Here is a 26,975-nt window from a genome sequence, read left to right on the forward strand (position 1 = left end):
ACATTATTATTTTATACTTGCATATTGCACCATTAGTGTGCACAGTGCTTTGTATAGGAAGTAAAGGTATGTTTCTTGCCCCAAAGCACTTACAGTCTAAGTAAACTAAGACAAAGGCAGAATGACTGGGGAAAATAAACATCAGGCAAGGTGGAAGAAAGAAGTATATAAATAAGCATACGAGTATTCTGTGGTTTTACAGAATGCATCATGTTAATGTGGACACAGAGACAAAATGAGGACAGACACATGCATGAAATTAAGTGTCAGGATGCAACTTTTATTAAACTTTAACACAGGGGAGGGACACTACCCACCCAGCACTTATAGTCTCCTAGACCAGGCATTTAATTGGTTCCAGAGCCTGAGTTAAGAACATAAGAATGACACTACTGGGTCAGACCAAAGGTGCATCTAGCCCAGTATCCTGTCTTCCAGTAATGGCCAATGCCAGGTGCTTCAGAGAAAAAGAACAGAATACGTAATCATCAAGTGATCCATCCCCTGTCACCTGTTCCCAGCTTCTGGCAAACAGAGGCTAGGGACACCATCCCTGCCCATCCTCTCTAATAGCCATTAATGGACCTATCCTCCATGAAATTATCTAGTTCTTTTTTGAATCCTGTTATAGTCTTGGCCTTCACAACACCCTCTGGCAAAGTTTGACCGTACATTATGTGAAGAAATATTTCCTTTTGTTTATTTTAAACCTGCTGCCTATTAATTTCATTTGGTGACCTCTAGTTCTTGTGTTACACGGCTCCTTACCTCATAACCCGTAACTGGTGCCAGGGTTACAGGGCTTCAGTCCTTACCATATAACCTATAATGCTGGGTAGGCTTTCCTCAGCCTACCCCACACAGGAGTCATCTCTGTCTGAGTCCTACCTCTTCCCCTCCCGCATGAAGGGGACAGAGGATGCAGCTGGGAGAGGACCTTGGTCCGCAAAGTCACAAGGTTTCACCCTATCACATGAGCTCAAGGCCCAGCACCAAAATCCCAGGTCTGTTACCTCTGGGAACGTTCGTTTTATTCTCTTAACTGCACTGAAAACAGGCTGCAAGTTGTGATAAACAAACAACTCCACCCCAGTATCTCAGTAAGGCATTAAGTATGTTCCTGCTCAACTTACTGTGTCCTCTGCTCATGGAAGAAAAAAAACTGTTCCTGACCCTCTAAACAGGCAATTGGCTGTCCCCCTTTCACCGCTGGCCCCATCAAGTTCCCCCACCCAGTGATGCAGGTGGCTGGCATTTAACTCAGAGATTCATTGATTATAAAACCAGAAGGACCACTTTTGTCATCTAGTTTGACCTCCTGTATAACGCAGGCCATAGGACTTCCATGAATTAACTAGAACAAAACTTTTACAAATAATAATTATTCATCTATATGTCATTTTCCCTTTTCTCCTTGCACTCTATTTAAGTTTTCTTTATTCTCACTGACCCTCTCACAGTAAAATTTCTACAGCTATATTGTAGACGCCAGCAAAACCAATCTGCATTAACAAAACATAGGGCTTTTGCTGAACTATCCAGTTCCGGGTTACTTTTTTCAACTACTGCATGATTTTTTAAAATGAAGTAAACCTCCATACAATTCAAACCAGTAAATACTGTCTAACATGATACTAAAATTTTAGACGGTTTTCTGTGCAAAACTATCATACACATATGATATACACGTGCTACATTTGATCACATTATATGTATGGCTCATTATCTTCCAATTATGAAACAAAAATAACATGCATGTGCCAAGATAATATATATACCGCTTTATCAATGCTTACCTGCGGTGAAGTGACTCTGAAAATTTAAGGCTTGCATAGATAAACTCCTTAACCTGGATATAAATCTGAGGCACCGATTGAGACATTGGGAGTTTCTTTGGGAAGGACTGCTATGGAAACAAAACATTAATTCTACATTGTATTTCAAACTTTGATTATAACTAGATATTCGCATTACATAAGGCAATCTAAAAAATGCCAAATACTATAATTTAAATATTTTAATCCTATTTATTTTTCTTTCTGCTTTTCACCAAATATAAACATGGGCATGTATTAGACTGACCATCACACTTACGAAAATAATTTATAACATAACAGAAAATTATTTATTTGTATTACAATAAAGCCTAACAATTCCAGCCAAGACTGAGACCCCACTGGACAAACACACACTAAAAATAGTACCTGCCCCAAAGAGCTTTCAGTCTAAATAGGCCAGGAAATGACTAGGATGGGAAAGAGGCACAGAAAACTGAAATGTTTCTTATCCTACAGTAACTGGAATTGTTCAAAATGTGTTCTCTCTATATATTTGACTCTTGGTGCACATGTGTCTCGGGCACTTGACTCAGGAGTCTTTTGGTCAGCAAATCCGTTGGAGCTATCATGAGCCAAGTGTCCTTGCACACATGTATCGACAGCATAAGGGGTGGAGTGGCCCAACCACCACTCAGTTCCTTTGCCACCACAAAATCCAGATATTATAGGACTCTGTAGTAGCAGGGAAGAAGGGAGGACTGTGGAAAATACATATATGGACAACACATCTCAAAGAACTTCAGTTATTGTAGGGTAAGCAACTTTTCTTTCTTCTTTAGAGCTTGTCCATATATTTATGTCCATCCCACTCTTGGTGACTCACAAGCGGTGACCTGATCTAAGGAGGTAGGTTCTCTTAGTATAGTTAAAGAGGGGTTGCAATACAGGTCTGCAAAAGAAGCATCGGACCTGGATGCCTTTCCAGTGGAAAAGTGTTTTGTAAAAGTATGAATCAGACTCCAAGCGGCCGTCTTGAAGCTGTCTAAAATGGGTACACTTTGCGAGGAAGCAAACTCTAGTAGAATGCTATAGGATCTAGACAAGTTACGTCATAGCAAGCCTTAATGCAACCCTAAACCCATCCAGGTAACCTTTAGCTGATACTGGCTGACCCTTTGTTCTTTCAGCAGATGCCACGAATAATCACGGGGAAGCCCTGAAAGATTTCATCCTTTGTAAACAAAAGGCTAGGGCTCTAGAATATGCAGCCTATCTTTTCTCCTACTCGGGTATGACTTAGGAAAAAATGACAGAAAGTGGATTATTTGATTTATATTCAAGTCTGTAACTACTTGGGCAGGAATTTGGGATGGGTTTTAAATGACACTTTATCTGGGTGAAATATAGTACGACGTGGATCCACCATGAGGGCCTGTATCTCCCTAATCCATCTGGCTGATGTAATTGAAACCAAAAAAGAGGTCTTCATAGATAAATACAATAGGGAACAGGATGTTCTGTATTCAACTTGGGGCCACCTTAATCCCTGGTAAGATCCCAAGTTGGGGAGAAGGTTTCTTTCTGGTGGAAAAACCCTAGTAAGACCTTGTAAAAATTTTGTCAAAATTTTACAAATAGGAGAGGAAAACACTGTGAAATTTTTGACAGGTGAGTGATGTGTAGAAATTACTGCTAAATGCAGTATAATAAAGCTAATGGCCAAACCACAGTCTATTAGCAAGAGTAAGTAGTTTAATAATGATAGGGATCTGAATGACAATAGGGTGCAGCTGCCTGTGCTCATATCAGATTGAAAATCTTTTCCATTTAGCAGTGTAGGTCTGTCTGGTGGAGTCTTTTCTACCATGGATTAAAATGTTCTGTATATCCAAGGAACATGATCTCTCTATGCCTGATATTCAGCCAGCAGCCAGACCAAAAGATGTAGGGAAACTGGGTTCGAGTGCAAGACATTTCCCTGGTTTTGAGCTATCAAGTCTTGCAGAAGTGGAAGAATCTCTGGAGGATAAATAGACAACTGCACGAACTCCGGGTACCAAAAATATCTTGGTCAGATGGGAGCAATCATGATGAATCTGGCAACATCCTATCTGATCTCCCCAAATACTTTGGGGATTGGGGTGGGGCAGGGGGATGGTTTGGAAGAAAAGGATACATGAGATTTACAAACTAAGGAATGAGAAATACATCTGAAAGGGATCCTGGACATTGACCTCCTTGGAGCAGAAAATAAGACATTTCCTGTTCTTATGCACCACATACAGACCTATTGCTGGGTGACCCCATTCCCAGATTATATAAATCACAGAGTCCTTGATTTTCTGACCAAAAACAAGTCTGCTAGAGCATTCTGTAGACCCAAGAGATGAATCACCATGAGAGATATCTGGTGATGGATACACCAGGTTCATAGTCAAACTTCTTCCTGACATACAGAGATTGATCATGCTCCTCCCTGCTTCCTAGTGACATGGCTGTCATGTTGTCTGTCATAATGTGAATCAACCTGCCCTTAATGAATAGTAGGAACACAGCACAGGCATTGTAAATTGCTCTGAGCTCTTAACTCTTTTAAAGCCAGTCAAATCTCTTCGTGAGTCCACATGCCTTGTGTCTGGTGATCATTCACATGCACTCTCCATCCCATAAGAGAAGCATCCATCACTGTGATCTTGGCTGGAAGGGATAATGAGAAGAGTACTCCCTTGCACACCTCTTTGGAGTCCTTCCACTGATTCATTGACAACAGGATGTCTTGTGCATCTAGAAGAGACAGACATGACCAAATGATGCCTGTGCAGAACATATACTGATCTCAGCCAACCCTGTATGCAGTGTAGATGCAGTCTGGCATGCTGTGTGAAGAACATACAGGAGGCCATGTTTCCAAGTCCCTACTGTAGTGTGAGGATTAAACTATATTGGAGTAATAAGATTGGCCCTGGTGTTGAATTTGTCAAAAAAGATTGGCTCTGGCTGTTATAGAGAGTCTATTATTGCATCTGTGATTTCTATTAGTTGTGGTAATGCTGATCTGGACTTTTCTTTGTTGATTCTCAGGCCAAGAGTAAGGAAGAGATGAAGAAACTGCTATATGGTGGTTTCCCCCCTGGTGCAGCAACTTTCCTCAAATGAGCCAGTCATCCAGGTACAGATAGACTATTATAGTTTTCCTTCTTAGGTAAGCAGTTACAACTGTTAGGACTTTGGTAGATATCCTCAGCACTACAGAGAGGCCAAAGGAGAGGACCGTGTATTAATAATTATTTTGTCCTACCTGGAATCTTATATATTCCTGTGCATCAGATGTATTGTGATATAGAAGTAAGCATCTCGCAAGCGTCGGAATTATGGATGCTAGGGTTACCATTCTGAATTTGAAGCAGTAAATGAAGGTGTTGAGGATCCTCAAATCCAGAATGGAATATTATTTCCCCTACTTTGGTATCAAGAACTAGAGGGAATAAAACTTTTTCCCATAGTACTGAGGCAGAACATCTTCTAATGCTCCAAGAGACAGAACTGAAAGCATCTAATGATGCAACAGCCACTTGTGAGATGAATCCCTGAAGAAAGATTAGGAGGAAGGTAGTGGTAGCAGCAGTATGGAACTGGATGGAGTATCTGACTGAGACTATTTCTAGGACCCAATGATCTGCTGTTGTTATGCTCCATGCATCCTCAAAGAAGTAGAGAGAATTTTCAAATAGGGGACAGGAGGAGTCTAAATCCTGAGAACTGACTCCTGACCAACCCATCAAAATGGTTGCTTGGGTGAAGAAATAGACTGAGATGAGAACATAGCTGAGGTAGAAGGTCTCTTTTTCTGATGACACTGACCCTTATTAGGGGGCTCTGAAGCTCTTTGATGGAAAAAGTGCCAGATGAAGGTCTCTGTATTGAATAAGAACAAGGTGTTCTTTGTTTTTTCTTTGGGGCAGAAAGGCGTACCCAAGAGAGTAAATGATGACAGGAATGAAGATCATAATCATTCTTGGAATTGAAAAGATCCAGACCCTCAAAAGGAAGATCTTCCATGGTCACCTGAACCTCAAGATGAAAACCTCATCTTTGGAGCCAAGATGTTCCTCCTCACCACTTTGGCAGAATGCAAAAAGATGTCAACATCAATCAGAAATACCTTAGAGAGACATTCTTGTAATTAACTGACCCTCTGAAATTATAGCTCTAGACTCTTTTTTTCTTGTGGCAATTCTTCTAAACAGTCAGGGAATTTTTTATGATTCTGGAAATCTTAATGTGCCGATAACACCTAGTAATTTGAAATTCTGAACAGAAGGCTCTCTGAGGAATAGCTTTATGTCAAAATAAATCTAGACGTTTTGGTTCTCTCTCTTTTGGCTCCTTCTTTGCTGTTTTCTGGTCTTTTTATTAGCAGCAACCACCACCACCGAGCCTGGTACTGGTTGTATACAGAAATATTCTTCTCCATTAGATGGCACCTGATAACTTGTCTGTCTTTTTTAAGGTAATAGTGACCATAGCAGGTGTCTGCCACATAATTTTGAGAGGGTCAATTAAGGCTTCATTAATGGTGAATGCCACAAGCCCTAGCATAGCTGTATGGAGAAAATCCACCAATTTCCATGAAGACTTTCATACCTCTGTTAGAGGAATTTGTAGTCAATCTGCTACCCTTCCACTATCTTTTAAGTAGATCTATGAAATATTTGAAATAAATCCAGCTGAGACAGTGTACAGGGGAGCACTGCTTCACCTAAGAATGATGATGACATGGCCACAAACATAGCTAAATCTCCAGTCTGACGCAGCTTCTCCTCAGAAATTTCCCCTGTGCATCCAGATTCATGTGCTGTTAATGGAAAGACTGCAGTTTCTGACAAGTACAAGAGTAGGATATCCCTGTCGGTGGTGGTATATAAGGTATGATGTCTTGGGTGATAAGAACCCCAAGGATTCCAATAGGGCCATTTTAGGATGTTATATGGTTAGAGACCCAAGGGCCACAGAGGAGGATACCAGGGGAGGTCTACCCTTATACTCCCGATGGGATCTGGTTCTAAAGGAATCCCTCAATTCCTTTTCCAACCCATAAAATTTGTAGGAAGTTGCCCTAGAGAAAAAAGTAAGGGATTCCTGTCCACTATGCTGAGACTCAGAAGATGAGAAAAATTAATATTCCAAGTCTAAGAGAGGGACTGCTAAAGCTGGATTACTTGGTGTCAAGGTAGCCACTGATTTAGCATGCCAGTACAGTACCAGCAGTCCAGTACCATGCCAATAAGGTACCAGCAGTCCAGTACCAGCTAGTAGTCAATTTGGACTGAGGAATCTTTTGGGAATAGGATCTGTGAGGTGACTTGGACCTCTTTTCACTGAAGGTTTTAATAGGAAACCTGCCTTTTCTTTACCCAAGGAGTGATGCTCCTTTCCTTGTGAGGACTTAGATTTAACTGTCCTATTGAGTCCAAAGTAGGGGCCTTAGAGCTCCAAGAACCCATGCTCACAGGGGCACTCCTGTACTGAGATGGAATTTGTCCAGTGGAGTCAGCTGTACCCAGATCTTAAGTTGGTTGCATAGAGCAATCCAATGAAAACAGTTATACATGAGCCTCCCTAGCTTTCAAAATCCTTTTAGAAAAGGCTTTACAGATGGAACACATGCTGGGGATATGAGATTCCCAACAACAAAAAAGGCACCTGGTGAGACCATCAGGTATAGGTATTGCTGCCTTGTAGTAAGGACATTACTTAAAATCAAGAGACGTGAGTTAACCACTTGAGTTAGCCCTGAATCCCCAGTGTTGGGAAGAAGATCCCAGTAAGGGAAGAAAATAAAAACTTCTTCAAACTAAAATTTATCAAAAATAATTCTAATTAACTATTCCTAAACTGACACAAATATTTACAGAAAACTGGAGTAGCGTAAACAGCTAAGGGACATGTCTACATATGGATACTGGGTAACTCCATCTTGGAACCACAGGTGGTGAAAAGGAAGTGAGCAGAAGCTGGGCTGCTCTTCCCTTTATGCTCTTGGTATAGGAGCACAATGACACTCAGAGCTCAAATGGGGCTCCAAAAGACACTGTTGGCCAAAGACTTCAATCTCATGTGCATGAGACAGGTACGCATCAAGAGTGGAACATTTACATGGACAAGCACTTAAAGAAGAATTGTGCAGCTCTCAGATCAAGGAAGTTTAAAAAAAAGGTTCAAATGATATACAATGGTTGAGATTTGCAAAGCAGCCTAGGGGATTTAAACACAAATATTCCATTAATTTTACTGTGCATACATGCCCTAGGCTGCTTTGCAAATCTCAACCAATACTTATATATTATTTCATTTAAATATCATAATACAATTTCAAATTAATGATAAACATACTTTGTAAACCATAGTAATTATTAGAAATAACATATCACACTGAAACTTTTTACATTTATTTTGTACTATAAAAAGAAAACAAAAATTCTATTAAACCCCAAACAACAGTCTTTTCTGTATGGAATTCATTATAATTGAATTCTCAATGACCATTGACTTCTGTTGACTGAAGAATTTAACCCATCTACAAAGACAATGATAATTCATAACTGGCATTACCACAAGACAGTAATCAGGTCTCTTAACAGAATAAAATTGAGGTAACAACATATCAGTGCTACCATGTAATAGGTATGATGTTAAAAAAGATGGATTACTTAACTTAACACTCTTCAAACCATACCTCTCAGCCATCAAACCTACCAACATGTGGAACAAATGGCCACAATGTGGGACATCCGTACTGTGCTGTGCATCACACTATCACTGACCGATGATCATGTATTAAAAAAAAAAGAAAACTGAAAAAAACAAGTTCTATCATGCCATTAAACAGACTCTCCACATGGATGCAGATGTGAAAGTGACTTGCCCAATGCCTCAAAGCAGGTCAATAGCAGAGTTGGGAACAGAAACAGCAACTCTCAATTCCCAGCTGTATTCTCAAGCACACTAGACTGCAGCTAAATATCAGACTGAAATTTGGTCCACAGAAAAATCTATAAACCGAGTGTTGTTCAGTTTAAAATGACAGTGCCTTTCTGAGTTATAAATCAAACTGAAAACTAATGGTTCATAGAATGCATTCCCTTTTTAGAAAATGACAAGCTACCCTCATTGGCAAAGTCCTCATTTTTTAATTCTCATGGCTCATTTATGTGCACAGTGGATGGTCTAAGATTGTGTATTTGTATAAGTCATAGAATAATAGTTATAGTGGTTTAATACAATATAAAATTAAGGCACCCTACTGGCTAAGTCTGTCATGACAAATACTATTCATAAGACTGAATGCAAGACCTATGTGGTGTGCTATATATTGCTGATATTGTGTTTTATTTATTTGTTTCTGATTTTGGTATTGCTTTATTATTACACAGCTAAGAAAACTGACAGAAGATTAGTAATAAAAAATAACAATTTGAAAAGGTAAACATAGTATGACAGTGAGTAAAAGTACTATCCAAGTCATGACCATGTGAACATTTTTAATAGATTGTTATAGTCCATCATATATGTTCATCTATAACTAAAGCTTACGCTCATTAAACATCATAAAACCCTCTTTAATCTTCTTCCACTTCACTGCAGTAACATACACATGGTCTTCAGCTGTTACATTTGTAAAGATAAATGACAGCTGAATGGCAGATTCAAAATATCTGCAAAACTAAGAAGATACCGACAGTGGTGGATGCTACAAAAAACTGTTAAATGGTAAATTGTGGGAATAGCAGTCTATTTGGGTCACAGTTTTGTTTGGGGCTTCTAGTTTCTAGTGAGATATAAATAATACCACAAACCTGGGTCTTCTACTTCCAGCCTGCTACTACCTACACAACACATTTGGCTTGTACAACATACTATTCTCATCTTTTTTTTGAAGAAGCAAATTTTCTTTAAGAACTTTGTAGCTGTACATAGAGAAATCCACAAGAACCCTCTAATGGAATGCTAAGGCCTTAAAGGAACACACAGTTCATATAGGGAAGAACCTCAGGTATATTTTGCCCCACATAACGAATAAGCTCAGCAGCACCCAAACAATTTACAAAAAATATATTTTTAATAGACCTTGTAGTTGTTTGTTACATTTTGTAATGCTACAGTACATCATAGACTGTGGTTTATGAAATCTGATATGCTGCAGCAAAACTTAAAAGTTAACTGTCATTAAACAAAAATTGTATTAATTATTAAAAGTTGATTATTAATTTGTTTACAAAACTATAGGGTTCATTACTCACTAAAATTTCAGATTAAACGACTGCAGCTTGAATTTTCATGTTTATTTATAACTAGATAATTACCCATGAAAAAGGTGATTTAGCCTCTTAATCTACCTTGTTATTCAAACTTTAATTACTTTTTAATTACAAAATTCATTACGGTCCTAACTCTGTTTAATTGGTTTAAAGTAAACTTTTGAAATATAAAACTTGTTCTTACCTTATCAAGTTCTGGATCTTGAAAAGGAAATTTGCTAATCACTATTTTGTACTCCTCTTCATTTGCTACAGGGATAGGGCTGTAATTATCTGCTTCAAAAATATCCCTGTTCAGAGTTAGCAAAGTCAGCACACTCAGGAGATGTATTAATATTTAAAATATCATAAATAAGTAAATATATAAATGAATACAAAGCTTTTCACTGACATCAGATTGGATGTACAATTCCAAAAGTGGAGAATTGAATTCAACATTGCTCCAGAATTCCCAAAAGCATTTTGGGAGATTAATACTTACTGCAGCACTGGGATCACATTTATTCATGCAATGACTTTTTCACAATCTACCTGACCCTAGAGGGTTTGTCCATACTGGAATATTACAACACTTTAGAACATGTCTTAATTAACACAATGCAAAACACAGCTTAGCACTTTCTAATTTCACTTCAGATCATATAAATCAGTATAGCAGGGACTTCATATTAGCTGGCCTACCCTATGATTAAATATGAACAGCTAATGCAATAAATATGGCAGTCCTTGTCTACACTAAATGTTTAACATTGTGTTAGTTAACATGTGTTCAACACAAATGTATTTTTTTCCCCACTGTAAATGCACCCAGGGCACATTAGGGGTCATTCTCTATCTGAAACAGGAACTTCAGATTAAAGCTCCAAAACCACCTTAATACTAGGTTTACCATTTTCCCTCTCAAATTATTTTTAAGGGAGACATAGAAGCACAGTAGCTGCATCAAAAGCACCTAGTTTCTGCCAAGAGAGATACAAAGGAATGCTCACTAACAACAAAACAAAAACCTTTCCTGTACCTTGTTCCCACCCAAGTTAAAGGCATCACTTTTGTGATAGTCCTATAATAGCATAATATATAAGAACTCAAGGTTAGCCTTCCCACCTCATATTGCCTAGAATTATTGTACAATGACATCAGCCCAACTGAATCTATGAGAATCTGTAATATTTCATTTTCAAAGTTGCTTTTAAATTAGAAAAAGTCACAGCATTATTAAAACAGGAAAGAGATTATTAATTTTACCACCTTTCTCTAGCAAAATAACCCAACCTGATATTAATTTTTGTATAAGATGAATGCAAACTTTCATGCTGGAGGAAATTAAATTTTACAATTTGCAAGTTCTATATCCATTCAGGTCAATTCATAATAGAAATGCCAAAAGACCTTTAGTCCTATTGGGTCAGGCTATAGTATACTGTACTCAGTTAACTAAAATTTAGAAAATTAGTATCTAATTAAATACATTTGTAATTTGATAGAAAAAAGTAGATTTGATTCAAAGACACAATTACTGAGTAGCTAAACCAACCCCAATTGACAGAGTATTTTAAGACTTTTTTTTCATTTTGCAATACTAACCTGAACAACCCAGCCCATTTTTTAAGCAGTGTTTCATTGTACTGATCTCTTATTTCAAATAAAAGATCAAACAGTCGATTCACAGGAAACCCATAACCCTAAAGTACAAAAATAAAAAGGACAAATAATTCAAGAACTACTATCATCACTTATCATACAGTGCTTCAATATGTTAATAAGAGGGGTTATTTTATCATGGAATTTTGTACCACTATAGTACAAGTTACAGGACTCAACACGTAGAGGTATTATTAAACGTGATTTACTAATTTGTAAACCTGATATTCTATTTACTTTAGAAATACTAGTTTTAGTGGCAAAATGTGACAAATTTCTTTTATATGTTTTTTAACTTGGTATTTAATCAAACAATGTGTTTTATCTGTTTTATCAATGATTCAAGAGCAGACCAGCAATAAAACATAACTGGTTTTCCAAGCAGCAAATTCAGTGACTGAACTGAAATACTACTTGCTATAAATTAGAAGTGAAATGTTTACAGAAATAGAATATTTACATTTATTTCAATGCTATGGAATACCCTTTTGAACAAATTACAAAAACTGAAAAAGATTTTTTTCAGTGCACAACTGGACACCTAGGAGGTCTGTGGTGGTCACAAATTAAGAAAAGGGGGAGCCAGCAGAAGAAAGCTAGGTAAGATAGTTTCATTTTTTAAAACATCTTACCTAATTCTTGGTACATGCATGCGATTCCACTGAAACCAATGGGGGTTGCACATGCATATCCAAAGGCAGAATTTGGCTCCAGGTATTTTAATTTTCAATTATCAAAATAACACCAACCTGCAAAGTATCAGCAAACACAACAATGAGATTCTTCAGCTCCAAAACAAGATCAGGATCAGTGCAATATGACTGGAAATAAAAAATATTGATTTTGTAAAAGTTATTTAAATCAAACAGTAAATACATTTTCAACTTACAGTAGTACAGTAGGTTAAACTCACTAGCTTTATACCACTAATTAAGTTCTTGTGTTGATAAAAGCAATTTAAACTTACGTGTCTTAATTTATGTATGCAGCGTTCTTGTAGCCTTGCTGGCCCCAGGATATTAGAGAAACAAGGTGGCTGAGGTAATATCTTTTATTGCACCAACTTCTGCTAATGAGAGGGACAAGCTTCCAAGCTTACACAGAGCTCTTCATAAGAATGGCCATACTGGGTCAGACCAAAGGTCCATCTAGCCCAGTATCCTGTCTTCTGACAGTGACCAATGCCAGGTGCCCCAGAGGGAATGATCAGAACAAATAATCATCAAGTGATCCATCCCCTGTCGCCCATTCCCAGCTTCTGGAAAAGCTTGAAAGTTTGTCTCTTGCACTAACAGAAGTTGGTCCAATAAAATATATTACCTGACCCACCTTTTCTTAATTTAGTCCAATTATATATAGTATTTATTCATATCACAAAGCTATTACAAAGTTTGTCCTAACAAGAAGAGCTCAGACAAGACCAGCTGGAATATGAAAAGTGATGCACACCATCATAGGTGCCGACTTACTCAGATCCCAGGGGGTGCTTGACCCCCACTCCGCGCAGGCCCCGCCCCCACTCCACCGCTTTTTCCAAGCTCCCACCCTTCCCCCTCCCCCATCCACCTCCTTCCCCCTACCTCTTCCTGCCCCTGCTCTACCCGCTCCCCCTCAGCGCCTCCTGCATGCTGCAGAACAGCTGATCGCAGCAGGCAGAAGAGCTGATCAGCAGGGCCGTCAGTGAGCATGAGGTGCTGGGGGGAGGAGAGAAGTGGGAGGGCGAAGTGCTCATTCGCAAGTTGCCAGTGGGTGCTGAGCACCCACTATTTTTTTTCCATGGTGTTCCAGCCCTGGAGCACCCACGGAGTCAGTACCTATGCACACCATGAATGAGATGCATTGAAGCTCCATTCATTGAAGTCAATGGGACCTAAGCACATGCGGAAGTGTTTTGCTAAATCAGGAACCTTAATAGTACTTTCAAACATTAAGTCTCAATCTAACCCATGTTAACACTATGGCACTTTCAAGACTCATTTCTAGAGGGAAAAGTTGTAAGCAAAACGTTTACATATTATGTTAATATCTACAAACTTGGGTGTACAAAATTAGGCAGCTACAGCTATATGATTTCATTTTCAGAGGTGTTGAGCATCTGCAGCTTTTACTGAAGTCAAAGAGGAGCTGTTGATGCACCTCTGAAAAATTAGGCTACATTTATCCTGCAATTATGTTTCTATCTTTACGTCCCCAATTATGAATATTTTGGTCATCATCATCTTTTTTTAGTTAAAAAAATACAAATATTATTTATGGCCATACAATGTAATGCAGGATGAAAATACAAGATTGAAATGCAGCCCACATGCCTGCCTTACAGTATTTTTTGCGTCTTTACTCTCCAAGTAATTATATAAATAAGCTAATGGCTTTGCTTCTTGCAAGTACTCTTCAAAGAAGAAGAGCACTAGTCACCCACTTCACCTCAATACAGACTAGCATGATATAATTGATTGTGATGGGAGTTACGCATCCTGGGAACAAATAATGACATCAATTTCAATTATATCAGAAAACCTTTATGAAGGGACCTATTTCTATAAGAAACAAGATTTAAGTACAATTGAATGCTTTACATTGACACCCATTTATAAAAAAATGACAATCGATAGATTAAACCTTCACCTGCCTTGCAAAATATGTGGTTTAGAAATCTCTAAACAATTTGAACTTACTAGTAGTGCCTTCTAAAATGAGCTGGGGATTGGAAACAAAACTTAACTGGCATTCACCAGAAATGTTCCTAATGAAAATACAGTTGTTGCAATTTGAAAAACCAAACTGTTTTCAGCCTTTCCTAAAATATTTACAAAGTATAAAATATTCTTCAAACCTAAAACAACCTGCAATAATAGTGAAATGGTTACAAAATCCAAACTCCATGATTTAAGCACATATTTTTGAATTTTGAATTAATGGAGATTAGTGAACATTGAAAAGGGCAAATCAAGACATGAAATAACAGCACTTTGTATATGTTACACATCTTCTATTTTTCTTCCTGAACATGCTGTCTATGACCCTTTTGGCAAGTTTTGAAGTAATTTACCAGGATAAAATGCAGTCAATCACAATCAATGACTGTATTCCCTTGTTTTTCAAGGGGGATCAGAAACAGCATGCTGATAGCCAGTTTTCTTGTGGATGGATAATACAGAGGTAACTTTCATTATTTGAGATACATTTTAAAAATACTGAAATATTCAGTCAAATATAGTATTAAGTTAATAACACTTTAGCATTTTCAAAATTTTAGTAATGCCTCTACTGCAATGTAAACATACTGCTTGATGGGCATTGAAGGGGTAGCTCTAAGGGTTTTGCTGGTAGAGTTTATTTTGGAAACAGGGTATTTGGAATGATAATTAGGAATTATTTCCTGGTGGTGCTTTCAGTGATGAACTATTCAATCTGATCTAATGAAGAGGTCAGTTGAAACTAATGAGGACAGATTGCAATAATAACAGCAGATTAACTCTGCATATTCTAAACTGCTGGACTAAGAGCACTTTTGGAAGACCCAGAGAGTTGTAAATCAGTGGAGGATTATGCAAATAGCCCATGGCTGTGGCTCACAGCCTGATACTGCTGTGAAAAACAAAAGCTTGGCAGGCTCTCTCCCTACTGTGAGCCATTTTTAACCACAAAAAAAACCACAATGATGTAGGTGTAATTTTTCACTTTGACATTATCCTACTTTTAAACACACAGACACTCTTTAATGGATTTACACTGCACTACTACAAGGTCTTCTCACTTACCGAATGGGTTCTAAGAACAGCAATGATCTTTGACAGTGCCATGTTCCAGAGTTCATCAGTGTATGCTCTAGTTACCAATCCTTGGGTTACATGTAAAATGTGATCTTCCACTACAAAGAAACTAAAACAAAAATTTATAAGAATTAAGTCAAATAACCATCAGTTATTTTCAAATATTTATTACAATATGGAGCAAATCCTACCCTTTTGCACAGAAGCATGGGAAGGCCATGCCCACAGAACAATTGGGACTTGAATGGACTTTGCATCAGGCCCTTGGTGCTGTTCTGGACAGGATGCGGGAAGCAAACCCACTGCTAACTGGAGCCCAGCTCAATGGAGAGTCTATATCTGTCACTACCCTGGAAGGATGTGTGTGCAGGACAGATGAATCCTCACTCCAGAGAAGCAGCAGCCATTATCCATGTGGCAACTGGATACACATTGCATGGGCCTTACACAGAGGAGAGGATTGTGGGGGATAAGAATAAGGGCAACAGATTTCCATTTAGAAAACTTACCCTACAATTTGACTGAAATATCTTCTGTAGCCTTCTACTGTTTCATGCTTTAAGTAAAAAACAAAAATGTTGAGGAATAAAAATACCACTAAATATTTAAGTAAAATTCCAAGTCAGTGCAACTTAATAAAAATAGTATTGGTTACCATGCTTGACTGCGGCTGCAGAACTAATCTTGCTTGTTTCCTTCTTTGTTTTCTGTAGTAGTTTTCAAATGTCTCTCCATCACCCTAAGACAAGACAAACAAAATGTGGTTAAGAGAGGAATGTTCTTCATATGATGAAAAAGTACTTCTGAAATTAAAGGCAGAGTTCTCCACTGTAACTTACAACCATATATTCTGCATTTGTTCCATATATGGAACTCCCACTGACATCTGTGGAAGTTCTGCATACTTGAAATGAGTGCAAAGCATATGAAAGAGATCCACAATGTACACAGGAGAGGAGAATTGTGCCCTTCAGCCCACATTTTTACTTATGTCATGCTGCTATGATACCAAACACAAACTTTTTAAAATGACTAAGGTAACAATATCAAGCTAATTATCAAAATTGAAAAAATCTTAACTCCTATTCTGTAACTTAAATACAGCTGCTTTAACTACAATACTGCTTTCTTTAAGATATACAGGAAACTTAGTTTATATTGACTTTCGTCACATGTAAAGTTTAGTATATGCTAAATGTTACAGAAATTCATAATATAGTCCTGACTCTTGAATGCACTAGTATTCCTTAAGCAAAATGTAAAACAAAATTTAATATTTGCTTACCCTTTCTTGGTACTTAGTAAATATAATGACTAAAGATTTGGATTTTGGTCCTATAACAGTCCTCAAAATTTAATACATAGACAATATTCTCTATGCCTATTGATTATATTGTTAAGACCTCAAGCGACATCGTGGTATTCTCATTAAGATGATTCATTCAGTGGAAACCATCTGTCCATTTGAAACCATTACAACACTGACTCATCTACCTATTGAATGCAACATAATCTGTATGCAAGCAGAATTAAGCAGCTTAGCATTTTTAAGTTTCATTTTTACTCCATGAGGTTATTGCTAGGTCAGAGCTATTTAGAATTCCATTACTTGGGATTCCAAAAAGCTTCAAATCAAAACGTGAGAGATCCTGTATATTCTTAAATCAGTACTATTTCAGTAAGAAATAATCCAAGTAAAGCTCTAAATTAATATTTTCAGATGTACAAAGAATATTGGTTTCTTTCCCCAAAATGCAGATAACCTACCACAAAATGAAACAAAGCTTGAAATGGAAAAAAAAAAAAAAAAAAAGGAGGGGGAGCGGTGGTGGGAGACTTTGCTTTTAAAAAAGCAAGTTCTTCATATTGTGTGATACATATTAACTAGAGCAGTTTTTATTACTGTAATCTTTTATTCAGGACATTATCACTTACATTTATTATCATAATGTAAATCATTACTTTCCAGCCAAATAGTATGATGTAATTCTTAAATGCATAATAAAGTAATTGGGAGAAATGTAGAATTCTACTTCTAATATCATATTTGTGCATGAGTTTAGTGGAAGTCTACTGTGAAAAAGAATAGCTGCTCTTTCCAAATGCACAAAATAAAGTTTGATATGTAAAATACTTGATGGGGTGTTGAATCACCACCATATATCATGCAGTAGACAGGATTACTTGAAGGCAGCTAAGATCATAGTTTTTAATAGAAACCACTTTAATGGATGCTCTGACCCTTATCAATAGACTAAAGCAATAGCCTTGGTGGCATGCAATGTATTTAAAGGTGAGGCAAAGGAGAGTCAAAACAGTAAATGCCCAATATAATGGATGTCGCTTGTTCATCTTTGAAAAGTTCCTAAATTCACATACATAAAATAACAAATCAGTTTATGCTGGATGATAAATTATTGGAAATTAGCTCACACATGAAATCCTGTTTCAGAATTTTTTTCCATTTTATTTGCCTCAAAATTTAATTTTTATTTGCCTCAAAATTTAGTGTTGTATACCAAAGAAATTGGGGTAGGGAGCTTACTACAGAATTCAAATACAGCATTCCACAGAACACACTGAGCCCTGGTTATACTCTGCTCTACAGTGCTTAAACACACTCTGCATATAGGCTAGCCTACTAAAAAATGTGAACGAAAAAAAGACAGAAAAAGACTAAAGCAGAGATTGAACTTCACCAATACATAGTTACGAACTACAAGTGTAAATTACCAACTTATGGTGGAGTTCTGCCTCATGTTTAAACACAGAAACTGCCATACTACGTCAGACCAGTGATTTATCTAGTCTGGTATTTTGTCTCTAACAGTAGCTACGACCAGACACTTCAGAGGAAGGCGCAATATTCTCATAATGGGCAATTATGAAAAGACTCATAATGGACATTATGAAATAACCTGCCTCAAGTGGGAAGTTTCTTTCCAACCTTAGGAGTTGTTAACTAGCTTTATGCCCTGAAGCAAGAGGGTTTAACATCTCACCAATTTTTTATCCACATCCAACCTAATGTTTTATCCAATATTATTGGATAATATACATGGCTAATCTTTTTTGTAAATCTTATTAAGCTTCAGTTATATCTAGTGGCCACTAGTTTTCAAAGGTTAATTATGTGTTGTATCAAATCACTTATAATTTGTTACCTTTATGATCATTTCAGTTTAAATTATACTTTATTAATTTTAGTCTGCTGCCCTCCAATTTTATTGGTTGTTCCCTTCTAGTATTATGAGACAGGGTAAATAAAAATAGCCAGCTCCTCTCTAAACTAAACAGTCCCAGTCTTTTTAATTTCTCTTCAGATTACAACCCATCTTTTGGCCTCTTCTATTCCTGCCATCTCGCCATTGAGACAGGGTGGTCACTGATATAATAAAATCTGACAGTGCCACCATCAAAATAAAGCGTGCAGGCAGACCCATAGGATGAAGTGCAGTGTCCCACAGGACCTGACACATCACAATGGACATCAGATTTAGGGATTCATGCCTATAATTATAAACTTTAAACATTCTTATTTCAAAATACAAAGCCCTGTATTAGCCATTGACTCTCATATGAAAACAATTTACCTCAGGATTATGGAGCCTGAAGTTGGCTGAGCCAGGGAAAGAGATATGGTATCGTGCCCACACTGCAAGAGGGGGATGGGAAGAGCTGTGGACTAGATTCAATAAATCAGGCTGCTTTGCCCCACCCACTGAGCAACCACCCATGGATCCCTGTCCTCCTCTCTCCTTATGTTGCGTCCACAAGGCTTATTGCAATCCTCACAAATTGCCCAGAAGTGTCAGCCGATGTAGAATGCAACTACCTGTATCCCAAGAGTACATCTACACTGCAGCAGTCAGTGTGATATGCAGCTTGTGCAGATGTCCCACCCTAGCTGTACTCCAGCTAGCTCATTTAAAAGAGAAGCACAGGTGCCATGGTGTGAGCTTCAGCACCACCTGCACAGGTGAGTGTGCATCTGGGGAGTCAGGTAGTCTGATGCAGCCAGAACTGAAGCCTTCACTGCAGCATCCTCCTTTAGATTTTTAGTGAGTTGGCTGGAGGATGGCTAGTGCTGCAGCTGCAGTGTAGGCATACCCTAAGTAAGGTGGGCTGCTATGAGTGTGGAGCAGTTCTCTAATCTCTGTACTGGCTCCCTACTGGCTTCCTCACAATTCAAAGTGCTGGTACAGTAGAACCTCAGAGTTATGAACACCAGAGTTATGAACTAACCTGTCAACCATACACCTCATTTGGAACCGGAAGTATGCAATCAGACAGCAGCAGAGACAAAAAATAAAAATAAAAAAGCAAATACAGTACAGTACTGTATTAAATGTAAACTACTAAAAAAATAAAGGGAAAGCAGCATTTTTCTTTGGCATAGTAAAGTTTTAAAGCTCTATGAACTTTTGAAAGAACAACCACAGTGTTTTGTTCAGAGTAATGAACATTTCGGAGTTACGAACAACCTCCATTCCTGAGGTGTTCGTAACTCTGAGGTTCTACTGTAATACTCTTTAATGTTTAGTTCTCCTATGAAAAGTGACTACATAAAAATAGCAACTAACTAGAGATTTCATCCTTTGGTGCAGTCACTTAACTTTGCTGACTTCAGTGATAAAACAAGCTTTTACTGTTACTTATTTGTGTTAACACTGAAGAGCCAACACAGCTAACAGAGGGAGTTGGATTCTATTCCTTCTTTTATCTCACTGGATTTTTTTTAATTATTAAGTTCCCATCAGCTACACTTCTGCAAAGCCACTAATGGCAAGGAGGAAGGGAATGCTGCACACGCAGATGTCTTTGGGGAGCATAACCTGAAGACAATGAGATTTCACAGGTGTAAATGAGGGTTTAATTAGACTTGCAGAACCTTTGTTACTGGCAACTTGTGAGAAGCAACGAATCCATCTTGACTCTCAGAGCCCAGTTTGAGTTTGCAGGATTAAGAGAGTTTGAAAGAAAATTTTTTTAAAATTATGTTACACATAAACTGAGTACAAAAGCTATTCAGACATAGTGAACATGGAAAGTAACAATCACTCTTTTTAGCCCTGGTTACCCTGTGTACTGCCCATCATTTTTTACTTTCCCACAGCAGCTGGGATGTGTTGTCAGGCCTTTGCTGTTGATTCCTAGTGTAAAACGCTTATGAGTTTGGTAGCAAGCGTCTCTCAGTCTTTGGCACTTGCTTGGTGGTCCACCAGAACCTGAGTTTCGTGAGTTTTAGGACAAATTTTTATTTTATGTTTTACTATGCTATTTTTTAAACAGTTAGGTATTGGGGAACATTGGGAACAGTTAAAGGGCTGGAACTTTTAGTGTTACTATCTGTTGAGGCATACATAACTTGTGTGATTTTAAAAATGTTTATGTAATTACCTAACTGCTACACTGTTAGGCACTATAAAAATAAACCATACAAGAATGTTCTGTGAGTACCAGTGTCAGATCTATTTCATCTGGTTCAGCATAGTTGGACTTCGATGAAATGTGTTCACATGTGTTTGCTCACTTAGAAATTGGCAAAGTGCAAAAGGTAAGAAAAAGGATAGTTAGACTTTTAAAAATATAACCATTCTTGATTATTTTAAGTCATAGTAATACGTACCAAAACTGAATAGATATGCAAGCATCTGTAAACAGGAGAAAAATCTACAAGATCATGAGCAGTCAAAACCTGCAGGAAGAAAAAAAATCAGTCTCATAACTTGGTGCATTAGAAACAGAACTGGTCTCACAAACTGATCAGTAAATTTGACATCTTATTTTGCTTAACGTGAATGTGAGGATAAAGCTAAGGAACTGGCCTCATTGCAAAGTTAGGTTTCAGAGTAACAACATTGTTAGTCTGTATTCGCAAAAAGAAAAGGAGTACTTGTGGCACCTTAGAGACTAACCAATTTATTTGAGCATAAGCTTTCGTGAGCTACAGCTCACTTCATTGGATGCATCCGATGAAGTGAGCTGTAGCTCATGAAAGCTTATGCTCAAATAAATTGGTTAGTCTCTAAGGTGCCACAAGTACTCCTTTTCTTATTGTAAAGTTAGTTGGCCAAATGGGAAGGTTGGTCACCAGTGACCAGTTTGAAGTACATCGCTACTACAGCTCAACATTCTTGGCATCCATGGGCCTCAGCATCTTGAGCTGAGACTTATCTTCAAAGCAGTGAACACTGAGGCTACATGAGCACCTCCTCATGGATCCAAATATGTGGAGCAAGGCTATGATAAAAGAGACTGTAATTCCAATAACGTTCATTTTCATACACTAGACTTTGAAAAAGTTGGGGAAAGAGAGCGGAGCTATAAAACCAATATACTTTGAGAACTTTTGTTATGAGGGAGTAACTTCCTTTTTTCTTTTGAGAATTGCTTCTTTAGATCCTTACTCTTTGGAGAATGACTGGCAATCATAAATCCCACAAGGTGGGCAGAGTATTTAAAACTATAGCTCTGCTCTCCCAAAATAGGCACCATACTTTGCAGTTAAGTTAAAAGTAGTGTAGCCTAACTGCATGAATGGAATTCCAATTGGAGTCCTATATATTTCAAAGATCAAGTGAGCTCTTAGACCTTGGGGTATGTCATACCTTCTAGTTCATAAGTATTTTGATTACGCAGTCAAACTGATTTAGACAATTTTGAAAAGAAATTCAAGACAAGTCCAAGGCAGAGCCAAATGCAACCAAAATATACTTATGGAGACCAATAAAAGGATTTTGTTATATCACTATTATTATTTAGTGCCCTTTCAATATCCAATTTGTGCATCCTGGCTTCCTCCAATAATTACTGAGGTTTAGGAAAGCAAACTGGGAGGTTAGTAGACTGGTGAACATGGAATTCAGACATCACTTCAGGCAAAAACTGTGGGTTGAAACACAGGACCATAGTAAACAGAGACTCAAGCCAGTCAGTCAGTCAGAGTCAGCTCTGTTGGTAGATTTTATAGGCACTTAAAACCACTGTTTTAATGGACAAGTGGTAGAAAAAAAATATGCCTGAATGGCTTGTAGCATTCTTTTACTACTAACTTCAGGTCTCATCAAAATGTTGGTCTTCTCACAGAAGGGTAGATTAAATGTTCCAGTTTTCCCCTTTTTCCATTACAGGATTAGAACTTCCTTTTTTCATATTAGAAAACAGACACTTCATTCATTATTTTCAGGAAATAATATTTAGGGTGTAATCCTTCATGCTTCATTTAGAAGACCAAACTCATGAATAAGGAGTACACAGTAGCTGAAAGGAGAGGCTACTCACCTTTCTGTAACTTGAGTTCTTTGAGATGCGTGATCCCTATCTGCATTCCACCATGGCTGAGCATGAGCATCATGCGTCAGAGACCAGAACATTTTTGCTAGGAGTGTCCTTCAAGCCACTCCTGTGCAGTTCTTCTTCTCATGCAGTAGACGGAGGATATAAGTGGCAGTATAGAACAACTGCCTCTCCAGTTTCCTTTTCTACCACAAACCCAACAAGATCCATCTCAAAGAATTCAAATTACAGACCTGAAAGTAACCTCTCATCCTTCTTCGAGGGATGGTCCCTATCTGTATTCCACCGTGGGTGACGAACAAGCAGTGTTCCTTACAGTGGAGGGTGCAAGGACCTCATAGAATTCATTGATTGGAAGACTGATGAGCCCACTGCAGCACCAGATACCAAGGCCGGTACCAAAGCATAATGTCTCGCGAGGATATGGACTGAACTCCAAGTAACATATCTCAGTTAGAAGCACCTAGTTCAGAGAAGCCACTGACACTGCCTGTGCTTTAGTGGAGTAGATTCTGATGCCTTGCAGAGGAGGGATGCTGGTCAGTTCATAACATAGCAGGATACAACTGGAGTTCCCTTTGGACCCTCTCCGTAGCAGAAATTGCTTCACCTTCAATGCATTCCAAAAGGGATAGAAACAGTCTAGGGAATCTTCTAAAATATTTTGTTCTAGCTACTCTTTGCACATCTAAAGTCTGAAGCCCCTGTCTACCCTGATATCGTTAAGACTTCGGTGAGAAAACAGGCAGATGGATCGTCTGGTTTAAATTAAATTCTAAGATCACCTTAGTCATAAATTTGGGGCTTAACCTCAGTGAAATCTTCTCTTCATAAAAGATAGTATAAGGAGGGTCAGCCATCAGGGCTCTCTGTTCCCTGCCTTTCTAGCTGATGTTATCACAAGGGATCCTAGTTTTGCGTGATAAAAAACCAAAATTCTCTGATAAAAAAATCATTAAAATCCATGTTTTTCTGTGATTGCAATGAAATGCTGAACTTTAGTTTCCCTAGCCACAATATATAGTTATCAGTTGAACACAATGATATTTTTACAATTTATAAGCACATTCGAAGCCTACCAGTCCCATCAATCATTATAATAAAATAAAATTTACAGAATTCCAATTTGTTGTTCTTACATATGCCAAATACTTCTATGCCTGTATTCTATATTTTCTGAATTTTTTTTAAATGCACAAAGAATAAAGCTGCCGCTGTCAGCCATGGACTGCAGGGCTCCCACTGACAGCGGAAATCTTATTAAAATGTGCAGAATCTGTTTGGCCCACACAAGGTTGTGATCAGGTTTATGTAGCCATCCTGTGTAATAAGGTTGGGCACCATTGGAATAAGTAACACTGGTACTTTCAGTAAAATTTAATTAATAGTTAGTATGTTTTTACAAAATAGAAAAACTAAAGATTCTCTGTAAAAATGCAAATTCCGTGTTTTTCCATAGAAAATGGATTTCTAGGACCCCTGGATTATCATGATGAAGAATGCAACCTTCACAGAAAGATGAGTAAGAGCATGAGGCAATTGATTCAAACAAACCTTTGTTAATGTTGCCAGGACTAAACTACGGTCCCATGCTGGTGTAGATTTTGTTATGTGGAGGGGAGAAAGGTTCTGATCAGTCCATTTAGGAAGGGAAATATAACTGGATGCAAGAAAATGGAATGTTTGTTGACTGGGGTGGGGTGGTAACAGCCGCCAGATGAACATAGATGGAACTAACAGAAAGCCCTTGGGTTTTAAGGGAAAGTTCATATTCCAAAAGGCTGGGAATGTCCAAATTTTCTTGGGTTAATTGTTCCTGCTGACACAAGATTGTGATTCTTCTTCACTTTGGCATATAGCACCTTCTAGGGGACTCCCTTCTACTGTTGTTGAGGATGGTTTGAATAACCTCTGAATATGTTATTTCTGTGTTCTGTGCCCATCCAAACACCAAGCATGATGCTGGGGGGATTGAGTGATACTGAGTTGGGGTGCAGTACCTTGCCCTCATTCAGGATTAGTATGTCTGGGAAGAATTTAATTGCTCTGTATGGTTCCGCTGACACGTGGAAAATGCTGTAGACCCAGAATTGTCTGGGCCATTTGGGCACGATCATCTGGCCATTTGATGCCCTGTAGTGTTCTGTGCATAGTGTGGTGGATCCTGCACCACTTGTCTGTTGATATATAATACCATCAACATGCTGCTGAATCGTACTTGCACATGTCTTGCTGAAATGTATAGTAAACAATGTTCACAAGCTCTGTGGACTGCTCATAGTTCAAAAAGGTTTATACGTACCCTTGTATCTCAAACAGTCCATGCACTCCATACTGTATGTTCATCCAGGTAGGTGCTCTAGCCCAACAGGGAGGCATCTGTGATTAGTACCTTCTGTGGTGGAGGTGAAGTGAAGGAGACTCCCATATGCACATGGAAGCTGTTTTCCTACCAGCTTAGCAAGCCCTGTACTCTCTCAGGGACAGGTACTCATTTTTTCATGCTGTCTCAGCAAGGGATCTATACTCTCTTGAGCCAGGTTTATAAGGCATGAAGTCAAAGCCTTGCAGATGGTGTTACGTATGTACAGGCAGCCATGGGGCCGAAGAGAGTGAGACATGCCTGAACTGATGTTTTTGAACTGAACAAAGCTGTGTGATTAGATGTTATGTGAAAGATGGCTGTCTATATGGAAATAGGCATCTTTCATGTTAAGTACTGTGAACCAGTCTCCTTCAGTCAGTGATGAGACTACGGTTGACAGTGTTACCATTCTGAAGCGGGCATGAGGCATGATTCTTGAAGCCCTGGATCCAGGGCATAATAATTGCCTCAGAGGGTATGGATTGGGGGGTGACTTCCTATTCTAGCTATACTAACTATTACCTATTGAAACTATTAATCTGTAAGTTATTTTATAACTATTTACAGGTAATCTGTGAAGGAAGCAAGTTTTCTGGACACTGGAGCTTTCCATCTTACATCATGGGTGGTAGAAGGAAACTGGAGAGGTAGTCAGTCCATACGGCCACTTACACTTTTGGTCTACAGCAGGATGAGGAGAACTGTGCAGGAGTGGATTGAAGGACACTCCAGTCTCAGATGATGGTGTGCATGTACGCCCACAATGGAATACAGATAGGGACCAGGACTCAAATAACTGTTCTTTTAACAGGTTAATACCCACTAAAAACACAGAAGCATAATGGCTACAGCAGTGGCAGAATATTCTCACATGTCAGACAATTCTAACAGGTTACATATCACATACAGTGACTAGATATGGTACAGTAAGTGATAAGTTATGATTGAACTCTATAGAATTACAAGTTATACTCACATTAATGTCCATAAAATTGTTATACAAGTAGCATAAATATAATTAACATCTTGATTTGTTTCTTTTCAAGACCTTGATCCAGCAAAAACTTCTCCATAAGGGGGATCTTTTTTCCTCCACAGAGCCCTATGGACTTCAGTGGGGGAACCCTATCCATGCTGAGCTTATTGTAGGACCAAAGGCCTATGTCACGGTTCCTCCCCCACTCTGAACTCTAGGGTACAGATGTGGGGACCTGCATGAAAAACCTCCTAAGCTTATCTTTACCAGCTTAGGTCAAAACTTCCCCAAGGTACAAAATATTACCCCCGTTATCCTTGGACTGGCCGCTACCACCACCAAACTAATACTGGTTACTGGGGAAGAGCTGTTTGGACGCGTCCTTCCCCCCAAAATACTTCCCAAAACCTTGCACCCCACTTCCTGGACAAGGTTTGGTAAAAAGCCTCACCAATTTGCATAGGTGACCACAGACCCAAACCCTTGGATCTGAAAACAATGAAAAAGCATTCAGTGTTTTACAAGAAGACTTTTAATAAAAAATAGAAGTAAATAGAAATAAAGAAATCCCCCCTGTAAAATCAGGATGGTAGATATCTTACAGGGTAATTAGATTCAAAAACATAGAGAACCCCTCTAGGCAAAACCTTAAGTTACAAAAAAGATACACAGACAGAAATAGTTATTCTATTCAGCACAATTCTTTTCTCAGCCATTTAAAGAAATCATAATCTAACACATACCTAGCTAGATTACTTACTAAAAGTTCTAAGACTCCATTCCTGTTCTGTCCCTGGCCAAGACGACTACAGACAGACACAGACC

The 26,975-nt window shown here is 38.3% G+C and overlaps 1 protein-coding gene across 14 annotated transcripts in view; it reads right to left on the reverse strand.

The window, feature by feature from the left end:
• The window catches only part of EXOC6 (exocyst complex component 6), a 178,918-nt gene that overhangs the window by 87,152 nt on the left and 64,791 nt on the right, over nt 1–26,975 (reverse strand). For 12 of the 14 annotated variants that reach the window (XR_012160030.2, XM_073353878.2, XM_073353875.2 and 9 more), the window contains 8 exons: nt 21,140–21,208; nt 16,166–16,249; nt 16,020–16,066; nt 15,499–15,619; nt 12,487–12,558; nt 11,681–11,778; nt 10,281–10,386; nt 1,797–1,906 (listed from right to left, as the gene is read on the reverse strand). Coding sequence is in view for 13 of the 14 variants with exons in the window: in XM_073353878.2 (XP_073209979.1) it covers nt 1,797–1,906; nt 10,281–10,386; nt 11,681–11,778; nt 12,487–12,558; nt 15,499–15,619; nt 16,020–16,066; nt 16,166–16,249; nt 21,140–21,208 (707 nt within the window). In the remaining variant the exon portion in view is untranslated. The remainder of the gene's footprint in view (nt 1–1,796; nt 1,907–10,280; nt 10,387–11,680; nt 11,779–12,486; nt 12,559–15,498; nt 15,620–16,019; nt 16,067–16,165; nt 16,250–21,139; nt 21,209–26,975) is intronic. The other 2 variants (XM_073353873.2, XM_073353880.2) reach the window with 1 other exon arrangement.

Source organism: Lepidochelys kempii, chromosome 7, assembly GCF_965140285.1.
Source record: "Lepidochelys kempii isolate rLepKem1 chromosome 7, rLepKem1.hap1, whole genome shotgun sequence".
Taxonomy (NCBI): domain Eukaryota; kingdom Metazoa; phylum Chordata; order Testudines; family Cheloniidae; genus Lepidochelys; species Lepidochelys kempii.